At 39.5% G+C, this 12,201-nt stretch overlaps 1 protein-coding gene across 1 annotated transcript in view; it reads left to right on the top strand.

Moving 5' to 3' along the window:
- Positions 1-12,201, top strand: part of PKP2 (plakophilin 2) — a 77,144-nt gene that overhangs the window by 2,206 nt on the left and 62,737 nt on the right. The window contains exons 2-3 of the mRNA XM_019736575.2: positions 10,974-11,086; positions 11,454-12,151. Coding sequence (XP_019592134.1) covers positions 10,974-11,086; positions 11,454-12,151 — 811 coding nt within the window. The remainder of the gene's footprint in view (positions 1-10,973; positions 11,087-11,453; positions 12,152-12,201) is intronic.

Here is a 12,201-nt window from a genome sequence, read left to right on the forward strand (position 1 = left end):
CTGAGCATTTATTATGCACCTAACACTGTTCAAGAATACGTTTGCATTTCGTTATATCCTTAAAACAATTACATGAGATAGATACAAAGATCCATTTCACATATGAAGAATGTGTTGGTCTCTCAACATTTACTGGACACTTAGTCCGAAACCCACATGTGATTTAGCCTCTCTATAATATGTATGGTGAATTCATGTTGCTTGGTGAATTCAAGGACTATCAAATGAGTCGGTGTGTGCAGGGCACTGCAGGTGCTGAATTAAACATAGACTGCTTGCTTTAAAGCAAGAAGTTTTAAGTCTGAAGAAGGAAGCCTCCCTCTAAAAGACGCATTATCAAACACAAACTGGTAAGCGACCCAAAAGAACAGCTAATACATTGTGGCGTTTAGGAGGATGAGTTAGACCACTAGCTGAAGAGAATTTTGAAAAGCTTCTTGGAGGAATTGGGATTTTAGACCCGCCAAGTCTAATAGGATTGGACATAGGGAAGTGGTTGGCGGAAGACCGTTCTAGGAGGGAATAACAGGAATATTTCATAGTTCACAGAATTGATATGGTAGAGCACAGGGCATTGTCATGGTGCTTCTGCTCAAATGTTTAGGGCAACTGGTTGAGTGGCTCTTCCAACTAAAGAACAAAGTGCTTGAAATATTTTGATTACAACAGTAGCTTCCCAGCAAGCTGAAATGCATTCAGCAGCCTACACAGAAGTGCAAGTCAGGCAGAGAGATAAGGCAGCAAACAACACCTACTTACTTTAAAGCCTCAGATTTCTGAGACTCAAAAAACTAATCTGCTTCAAAGGAATTTAACATTAACACTCCATGGAACAATTACCAGGGGCAGTTGGTTTATGCTTTAATTAAAGTTCTTTGAAAAGGTCTAGGGGCTCTTGATGGCTGTGAGCATTGTTTTTACTATTTCTGTATTACTATCATGTCTCTAAAGTTGAATCAGACAATTGTTGAAACAGTGCTGGCCTGGAAAGAATCCTGTATCAACACAAGAAATTGTGGGAAGAAACGACCCTGGTGTTAACTGCTGTTAGCTCCAGGGCCCTGGAGAATTCTGAATTGTTGACATACCTGTAAGATTAAGACAGCAGATAGTCTGCTGAAAACAGAAATGAGATAAATGGCATTGATTTGTTGAGAAATACTCTGCAAGGATCTTTAACCTGTCAATTTCTTTCTAATGCCTTAATATAGGTCGGTGGTTTTTATTGTAAATCACTCTTTTATTTTAAACTGTGCTGAACGTTTTAAAGTTGGCTGTAACTCCTGGGTGTGGGGGCAGGGAGTCAGAAGTGTATAGCAGCATCCTGAAATGAGACTGTATTGTAGGGAATTTAAAAAATTCTTTCATAAAAGTCACAGAGAACACATCTAAAAATTAGCAAGTACTAGCAAAGGGAAAATTTTGAGTGTCCACATCCTCGTTATTACAGTTCCTTTGAAAGTACTACTACTTGCTACACTGTTCTCCAACCCCAGGTGCCTGCGTAGGAAGAAAGTCATGTTGTAAATTGTTGTATGTAATACTTGTAAAACACAATGAACAATATCCTAATAAAATTTTCCAACTTCCTTGAAAAGCCACCTTAAAAACTTGAGGCATGCCATTTACTTAGATGATTTCCCTGGCCAAGATGTTTTGAATTCTGTGATCAGAGGGGAATCTAGAGAAAAGACTGAAAAGGCAGCAAAAAAGGGCAATTAATAAGTGTTACGGGGGGAGGGGAGGGGAGTTAGATGTTCAAATCCTGTATGAAATCTGTTTGTCAAAGAGGAATTCCGGGAATGAAGCAATTCTGGAAGCTAGGTGACTAGTCGTTCAGAAAGTACAGAAACTAGGAGGGATCAAGAGATGAGGGAGAAAAGAGTTCCCTGGTGGGGTGGCAGGGACATGGTCATGTTGGTCTGAATGTAATGTGTCAGTAGTGCCACCTAATTTAATGTACCTCCATGTACGCCTAATATAGTCCATAGACCATTTTTTGTCCAGTGTCTAGCAGATTGATTGCAGTGAGTACAAAAAATGTGTCTTTTTTAAAGAAATTCTTCTGATTATAATTAGTCAAAGGAAATAGAATTTTAACACAATGGTGATTACAAACAATAAACTCCCAAGCCTTAGAAATGGTGAGAATACATAATTTATGGATAAGGTCTTGAGGGAGGGCATGGTAGGTATGCATCAGAATCAGTGAACAGTAACAGTGTGTGATTATGAAAGTTCTTTGCTCTATGTGTCACAGATAAGATACAGGAAATTACCTTAAAGAGAAGAAGTCTGTTCACTTAGGCTTTTTAAAGGGCTCCATTAATGTTATCTATGCCCTGTGCTGGTGGTCCCAATCACGGGAACAGGGTAGCTCAGTTGAATTAGATATTCTAGGTATTTGTCATTTGTCGTTCACATTGGCTCATTCTCCTACAATGTTTCTTTGGATATCAGCTTTAAATTGTTTCCCATGTATTAAAATAAGACGATAGATATTTACATTATTTTATCTTCAAGTACTTAACATTGATTTTATATTCAAATTAAACTTCTGGTCTGATCAATAAAAATTATTAAAAGCTTTGCTTTCTGTTTTATGAGAAAACAAACATATTATTGGCAACCTATCTATGATAGTAATGAAATATAATAACAAATATGGTGCTGAAACCTCTGGAATTTAAAAATCAGACTTGATTAATATGGCCTGTGATAAGATCATTTGGTTCCATCTCAAATGACAGTGAAGAATTTTAAATTATAGAATTCTGAGATAAATGTTTTCCCAGCTATTTTATACATGTCCACAAATGTCTGAGGACATAACACTATACTTCTCCTGGGGAAGTAAATGGCAAAAGGCGGTGTTGCAAGTAGGAATAGACAAAATTAGGAGAAAATGTAATCTTTGTGTTAGAGGGAGCCTTCTTACTCCCCTGACTTATTAGGGTAAGAATCATAACAGAATTTCAGGTCCTCTTACAATAGAAATATTAAGGAATCTATTGTGTATCTTTGTAATACTGTTAGTGATGATTGAATATTGGACATAAAAACACTTGTTATGTTCTTAAGTTCTTAAAGATGAACTAGGGAACCCAATATGTAGACTTAGATGAAAATGTGTATTTCGAAAAAAGAAAAGACAATTGTCATTACCATTGAAAGAATCCACATATTTATATTCTTGGAATAATGAGCTTTAGGCGTAACAATATTAATTGGCCAAATCGTCATAACCAAATTTCTGCAATTCCTTGATTTCTAAAAAAGAATGTTGCTCATTAGAAGCTTAATAAATTATTCCCACTAAATCTTAAATCTCACAATACAAGGATCACATCAGAATTATTGTATCTTGATTACCTTTTTTTCTTTGAAGGAGGAAAATGGGAACTTTCCTTCACAGATAATCAGAACTTAGTATAGGCCACCAAAATATTACAGATACATACACAAGCCATACAGATGAGAGAATGACAGTCAATATACATTATCCAGATGTAGAATCAACCTTGCAAAATGAACATAGTCAGCTGTTCTAATCACTCAGAAAGGAAGCCTACCTACGTTTGGGGGAGGGAAATTTCCTTCCTCTCTTTACTCCCGGAATGACAGAGAAGCAGTAGGAAAGATTTGAGTATCTTCCATTCCAAGACAACTGCCGCCAGTTCCACACATGCAACTGCCGCCCTCACATTTTGGCTCCACTGTGGCGACTACAGGATAGACGTTGGCCGGAAGGATTAAGTGCAAACTGAATTTGTGTAACGAGGATATTTTGAATATACAAGGAAATGTGACTAATCAACAATTAACTTGTCAAGTGCTGATGCATGACTGTGCTAGACTTGGTAGTAAAGGATGTGATTCTTTATGTCAAGGAGGTGAAATTTTACCTGGAAGACAAGACAGCCTCTTCCTGCTTTAATCTGGCCTTGCTCCAATCCATTCTCCACATAACTACGAGAGTTAACTTGCTGAAATCTCATCAAATCATTTTCCAATTTATATTCCTTCGGTTTCTTGCTGTTAGCTACAGGAATAAAATCCTCATTCCAAATGGCATTCCAAGTTCTTTGTGATCTAATGCCTGCAACTTCTCAGACTTCATCCTATCACCACTGCTCCCACGTCCCATCAAACGTGTGTGATTTATCTTGTTTGGTATTCTTACTGCTATCCCTACTGCCTGCACGTCTCCCTCCCTTCTGTTGACCTGGTTAACTCTTACAAGTCTCTCAAAACTCAGTTCAGTTGTGCCCTCAAATAGGCAGCCTTCCCTCACCCTTCCTCCACCTTATATTGTAGAGGGAGATCTTAAGTGCAAGTTAAAGATTTGATCATTGTGAGTCACGGAATATGTTTCAGCAGGGAGAAACATGAAAAATGCAGGGGTTTTCTGAAACTACATTTAGCAGATGTGGTGGATTTAAAGGAGAAGGGACAGCAGTTATGAATCAGTTGGGAGGGAAGAGGTTAGTCCTGGCAAGTGAGGCTGTGAAAATACAAAAGACCCATTACAAAAACCTGTAGCGAGTTTTTTAAGGAAAAAAAAATGAAATTAAATTTCTGAGTTCCATTTGATTTCTTTGCCTGTTAGTTGCATCATTGTGGGTATAATGTGATATTAGTCATTGCAGTTGTAAAGTAATCATTATGGAATATGTGAGCAAATGAATTGGGAGGAGTGCCAAAGGACACAAATTACAGGAATTAAGAGATTTAGAAACTTCCAGAATGTATCAATTTAGTACTTCGCCAATGTGCAGAGTTACTGGTTATAATCACAAATTCTGCAATCACATATTCTGCCAACTCAAAATATCTGATATAGACACCAGCAGTATGAAAGGGCCTTTTAAATATGTATTTTTGTGGTTATCCAAAGCAGTAATTCGAAGATTGCCCCCAAAATGCCATAAACTGATGTATCAGAGCATAACATCAAACTGCTTAGGGAGCTCCTGAAAAATAAGGACTTCTGGTTGCTGGTTGGTATATTCATTGACTAGTCACACAGTGGCACCTGGAGCATGTGGCCCATTCTCAGAGGAGAGCTGGTCTGTCCCTGGAATATTCAACTTTATTGGACGGCAGCTATACTCACCACTGTACCATCAACACCTGCCCCCGGCATGTTCAACTTTGTAGGAACTCGTAGCCAGTACTTCCCAGCCGTACACTAGATCCACTGAGTTGTTTCTTAGGGTTGATTGAGCTGTGTTAACTGGTCACAACAAACATTACTGCATTTGTTCACCATAGTTTCTTTAAACCAACACATTCTCCTCCTTTTCCAGCCTTAGCAAGTGCTTATCTGAGTTGAATGGGTATGCAAGGTGTGAAATTGTGGTTTCCATAAATATCTGGTCATTTTTCTTAGAAAGTACAAGTAGAAGAAGATGTTCTTTTTTCATGGAAGTCCAGGCAAATAAATCAATCCTATGTTGTATGCCTGTACAGACAATCAAAAACGCTGCACCAACTCAGAGTCCTCCTGATGTGTGGTTCTGGATGTGTCCTGACGTATTTTGTGTTTTCTTTTAAGTTCCTACTTTTGTTAAATGACTTTAAAGATCCATTTAAATATGAATTGCTATACAGATTCCTTCTAATAACTTTTAAGATGCCACGTCTTACCTGTAATAGCATGCCCCCAATTTTACTCTAATAGAAGAAGTTAAATCTTTTTAAGGTAGGTGGAGAAAAAGGTGGTGTTATCTAGAGGTTGCTGTAGAAAGGCCAAATACCAGAAGGTTGCAGCTTTTAGACTTTCAAGCTTTCTTTCCACCAAAAAGACCATTGTGAATCCATACTGTGAAGACAACTGCTTGTGAGCACAATTAAATTAAGTGGAGCATTTAGAGCAATACCAGCAGTGAATGCCTACTGATTTCTGTGCATACATTTAACTATACCTGTTTTCATGGGAATTTCTTATACCTCTGTCTCTACAAATTCTGCTTTTGGAGCTGAGTGTTAACCAAATCAGTTTTTTAACCATGCTCAGAGAGTGCTAGAAACTTGAAAGAAAAGATGCTTTGCTGAATGAGAATACCACTCTTCTCTCCAATAGAGGCAGGTTATGTAGAGGTTGTTTCTTTGTTTAACAATTCTCATACTTACATAAGGGAAGTTGTAGTTGATTTTCCAGATGTGTCCAGATATAAGTAATCATGTCAAAATAGAGGCATGTCGATTCGATTTCATAAATATATTAAATTTAACAAATTAGGTAATAAAGCTGCCCACAAAAACCTACAAAGAAAACACTGATTATGGAAATCAACTTATTGTTTTTAACCCTAATATCCATTATTTTTGGATAATATTTGCATAGATGACCAGAAACCATGAGATTTCCCCCCTAACTGCTGCTTAGGGATCCTATAGTTCAGATTAACTAATTCAGACCAGGAAAGAGAAAATTACATTATCCTGTGAGGTCTACACCTTTGCCATCTTCTGAGCAATTTGGAATCCTGTCATCAAAACCAACCCCCCTTGCCTTCACCCCACCAGCCCCACCCCACCCCGACAATTGCTTTGACCCGAATTGCTTCTTATTTGGGGAGGGTGAGGTTTAAAGTTTTTCTGTAACTACTTCCTTCATTTCCCTTAAAGCGGGCTCCATAAAATGTCCATGGTGTTCTTAGAAGAAAAGATTTGGATAATGTTGCCTGAATTAACATTCATTTGAAATATTCCCTATAAATCATCACCTTCTTTAGGAAACACCAAAAGCACACAATGCACAGTGCAAGTGAGATGAATGGCAAAAAAAAAAAAAAAAATCACAATAATGTCATTATAATTCCCAGTGGCTGGGTCAGTCAAAAATAACCAGAAAAAGTCAAATTCAATACCACTGGTAAATTTGCCAGAATAAAAACTCTGAGATACAACACAGTGTAAATTAAAGCTTGCACACTAGTTTATCTTTCCTTCTAGAATAGATTAATTGAAGAAAAAGTGTGATCCAAATTCTGTTTTAAAAACTATACCTCATTTTTGCATGTTGCTTTACAAATTTAAAAGCATTTGAACGTATGCTTTCTCAGGTAAACCTCTCTCTCAGCAACTCTATTAGTAGCTGGAATTAAGGGAAACTGAGGAATCTAAGTGATTTATCCAGACACCCAGAAACAGTAAAATGGAGGCTCCAGACCAACTCCACAAATTTCTTCAGTTTAAGGAAGGTACCTAACTCCTTTTGTGAAGTAAACAAATTCTTTGAAATAAACCCCACCTTCATTTTCCATGTTAGAAAATGTGGATTTTCATGTTCCATTTATTTAAAGCAGGATGTATGTATATGTTTTTCTTTCCTTTTTTCTGTTTTTGGAGAAGAATAATTCATGGCTGAACTATTTTATATGTTCAATAGTCATTATTATGTATACATATAATATTTTATTCTCTGAACAGAAGATAATGACTTGCCTTAAAGAGATGTTTCCATTCTGATTAATATTTACCTTTTAAGAAAAAACTCCCCCTAGTTCAAAATTTCTTTGAATACAGCTGCTAATTCACTTTTTTTTTTATTTTTATTTTTTTAAGATTTTATTGGGGAAGGGGAACAGGACTTTATTGGGGAACAGTGTGTACTTCCAGGACTTTTTTTTTCCAAGTCAAGTTGTTGTCCTTTCAGTCTTAGTTGTGGAGGGCGCAGCTCAGCTCAAGGTGCCGTGTTCATTTTAGTTGCAGGGGGTGCTGCCCACCATCCCTTGTGGGACTCGAGGAATTGAACTGGCAACCCTGTGGTCATCCGGGATGCAGCTCAGCTCAAGGTGCCATGTTCAATCTTAGTTGCAAGGGGCGGAGCCCACCAGGGACTCCAGGAATTGAACTGGCAACCTTGTGGTTGAGAGCCCACTGGCCCATGTGGGAATTGAACCGGCAGCCTTCGGAGTTAGGAGCATGGAGCTCTAACCGCCTGATCCACCAGGGCGGCCCTGCTAATTCACTTTTAATCCACTATACTTATCTCAAACATGATGGCCCAGACAAATTAATCTGCATTATTTATTATTTATTTTCATTTATTTGGCCTTTGAACCAGAGAAACTATCTGTTGTGCCAGCCTGCCGGTTGAATATCAAGAGTCACAACCTTACTTGCAAAGGAAGAGAGTCTAAGGTTTAAAGATCTAATCTTATTTTATTCTCTGTTAACAACCACTTTGTAGCTATTTTGGGAACCAGTAAACTGGTCTCAGTTCATTCATCTAAAAACTGAAGGAGAAGCTTCCTTTTAAGGACTTAATGTCAGCAGGTAAAGAACTAGTATTTATAGAGTATTTGGAGTTGCCCGGGCAAAGGTTCTAGAGGAAAGAGAATGATTGTTTTGGGTCCTCGTATCAAAAACTATGATGACAATCCCTCTAGGGCATTGATAAATGGCAATTTCAGAAAAGCCACCATTACAGTCAACAGCAGAGACCAGTGGAAAGGAGGAACCCAGATTTCAAATCTGATATTAAATCTCTTTGCAATTTAAAGCAAGTAATTTAACTTTACCTATTTATAAAGAAAGATGATAATAGCTGGCTCTGCATTACAGAATATTGAAAAGAAACATAAAATAACTTGAGCTCCTGAAAGAAAATATTGAAATGTAAGCAGTTCGTGTAAGAAACCTTAAAAAGCCTTACAACCCCCAGCAACAATGTGAGGTGAACATTTTACTTCATTCAACAGGCCTGATTACAAAACTCAACGATTAGCTATTTTGATAGGATACACTTTTTTGGGGTCCTATCCAAAGATTCTTACACATTTTTAAAATCCTTGCAGAAATCTCAGCTTCAAGATGGCAGTATTAACTGTTCTTCATTGTCTACCTGTTCCTGGAAGTAGGGTTAGGGTAGTAGTGCAGGGGATGATGGACTGGAGGGGCCCATTGAAACAAGTTTCTTGGATTCCTAAAATTGCACCCTTTCATCACCTGCCATTTTATTATAGAGTAACAGGAATTAATACATATGCCATATATGTTTTTTTTTTTTCCTGTTCTAGATTGCCCCTGACTTTCATATATTCGGTTACAATCTAAACTTTCGAACATGGATACCCTTAAACTACTTTTTTTAAAGATAATACATTTTGTTTCTTACATATGAACTAACCAATAATTTTCTGCCTGGCCTCTCTACCTTGGTAGAAAAGTCTTCTGTTTATTGGAGAAGGGCACAGTTTAAGCATTCCCCTGCCTCTCACCCTACGTCCCCAGTGCTGAGGGCACCCTGGTCCCTAGACCCTTCCTGATTAGAGTGAGGGTGTTCCCTGGACTTGCCCAGCTAGCCTACTTTCCCACACCAGCAGGACCCTTGCATCCCTGCCTCTCTGAGAGCCTGAGCTGGGTGGGGGATGGGGACAAGAGAAGGAACAGTGAGGGTGGAGTTTGGGGCTATGTACTGTGTGTGGGCAGGATTCTCATGTAGGCATTCAGGGTTGAGAGCTTCAGGCCACTCACAGCCTTCACCCTAGGGTCCTACAGAAGATTCCTTTCCCTCATTCGGTGTCCAGGCTCCAGGAATTCTCTGTCACTGAAGTTAAAAATTAAGGGGCTGCCTGACCTTTGCCATCCCTTGTAGAGAAATCAAGCCCCTAGAAACAGGAGAGGCCTGGCCTCCCTCAACTTCCCTGGTCTTTAGAGTGACACAAACCTGCAGCTGCCTCCCCCACGACCCCTTGAGGTCTGAAATTTGTTTATCAGCCAGATTGTTTGGCTCCAGGAAATAAGACACATGTACAAACATATTTGGGGATGGATTCATACTTTTTAGCTCTCTGGCAACAACAATTTCCATTTCCCTCTCCATCTCAAAATAACTTGTAAATCTATTGATAGTGTTTGAAATGTTGACTTTATAGCAATTTAATGGAAAAGTGTGTTCCAGTTATATTGGAAAGAGACTGACTGTTGTTTTATTCTCGGTATCTTTCACAAGTCTCTGAAGCCTAGAAGAGTTAATTGATTTCTAAAATAATGCTACATGACAGCAAAAAGTTGGCTAAAATTAGGGAACTAGAAATTACCTAGGTTTTAGAGATCTTTGATTATTCTGGTAAGGTTTTTTTGGGGGTTTTTTTTGGTAAGGCAGTGGGAGATTACACAAAAAGAACAAATGAAAAGCTGGGAGAATGACAAAGTAGTGTCTTCTACCACCCCCTCTTCAGAGGAGTGTTTTAAGAGACATGTGCATCAGTTAAGAGTCCCTGTAGGCCCCACAGAGCAAAGCAGGAAGGCCTGTGTCCTCCTCAGTGTGTGCAGGAGAGTGTGCTGGCTGTTAGACGACCAAACTAAGAACAAGCCAACCTGGGTGACTGCACAGATGCACTCATTTGTAGGGCAGAGGTTAATTTCTCTCCTGCCTCATTCTCATGAGGCCAAAAACCTCAATCCCCGGCTTGGTCTTTTTAAGCTGGTCCCTGTTTTCTTTGACCATACTGAGCCACCCTGTTTATCCAGGCTATCTAATCTAGTAGTGTTGAGTCACTCTTACATTCATTACCTACACCTACAGACCTCTCAGGAAGCTTCCAAGTTCCTGCACTAGGAATAGAGTTCTCGTCTGACTAAACAAACGGAACTTTTATAGTACGGACCACCTAAGCCAATAAGTGATTTCCAAATTCCTCAGCATTATAACAAACATTTTTGGATTTTTGTGAAAAAAATCTCTTCTCCCCTTTCTTTCCTAAAAAATTAATGAAATATGTATACATATTTTATTTTTAACTCAACTTTTATTTTGAAAAGCTTGTAGAGGATATTGTGATCACCTTTAGTCATTTGCCACATCCAAGGGTGATGTTAAACCAGCACTTAAAAACACCAATATAAATCTAATATTTGATGAAGACCTCAATTGCTTAAGTTTACAATATACTGTTGTTATACAATCTTCAACTACTGACCGGGCCACTTATATTATTTCAATATATGCTTGATTGCAGGAACTCTTCACCGAACTAGCAGCGTTCCTGAGTATGTCTACAACCTACACTTGGTTGAAAATGATTTTGCTGGCGGGCGTTCCCCTGCTACTAAAACCTATGACGTGCTAAAGGTAGGATACCAAAGAATATAACCCAGTTATTGGACTACCATGGAAACATTTTTAAACGTCCATAGATTATTTTTTAAGGTTACCTTTCCCAAATACTATTATTTCCTAAATGAATTATGAGAAGAGTGATGTTGTATGGACACCATAGCAAACTGGGGGCTTTAAACAGTATCAACTCCTTGTGCAAATAACTAGTCAACCAAGTTAACCCAGTTAATCTGTTTAAAAACAGATTTTACCCAGAAAGGGGCCAAATTCTCCATGTGGTTCAGAGAAATGGACACCTTTTGTAAGAGTGCTGGAATAGTCTTCACCAAAGATGAAAACTGATTTATGCCTCATTTAACTTGATTTCTCTTTCATGCAGTCTGGCATAACCACCGCTTACGAAGGTCATTGGGGGAGAGGAACTGCGCAGTACAGCTCACAGAAGTCAGTGGAGGAAAGATCCTTGAGGCAGCCTCTGAGGAGACTTGAGATTTCTCCAGACAGCAGCCCTGAGAGGGTTCATTACTCACACAGCGATCACCAGTACAGCCAGAGAAGTCAAGCCAGGCACGCTTTGCGGCACCAAGAGAGCAGGAGGGGTGGCACCCTCCTTATGCCCCCAAGATATGCTCGCTCAGAAATTGTTGGCTTCACCTCCGGGCCTGTGAGCAGACAGCGCTACTATAACACTTACCACAGACAGTTCCAGTACGGGTCTGTTAATGACAGTGTTTTTGACGGTGCCCCTGTCAACCCAGTGGTGCTCACGTACCCCAGGCCTGGGACCAGCCACAGCATGGGCAACCTCTTGGAGAAAGAGAACTATCTGACTTCAGGGCCTGCCCCAGGGCAGGGCAGGCCGCTGGTGCCCTTGCAGGCCGTTACTCAGAACAGGGCCGCTCGGTCCTCCTGGCATCAGAGCTCCTTCCACAGCACCCGCACGATGAGGGAAGCCGGGCCCAGTGTCACTGTGGATTCAGGCGGGAGGAGGACGCACATGACCATTGGCCAAGTGGCAGCAGGAGGAAGTGGGAACATGCTCACGGAGAGAACCACTTTCACCGACTCCCAGCTTGGGTGAGTCCCCTTCTCAATCTGCAGGGCTGTCAATGCCAGCACATTCTGTT

The sequence above is a fragment of the Rhinolophus sinicus genome, linkage group LG02, assembly GCF_036562045.2.
Source record: "Rhinolophus sinicus isolate RSC01 linkage group LG02, ASM3656204v1, whole genome shotgun sequence".
NCBI lineage: Eukaryota > Metazoa > Chordata > Mammalia > Chiroptera > Rhinolophidae > Rhinolophus > Rhinolophus sinicus.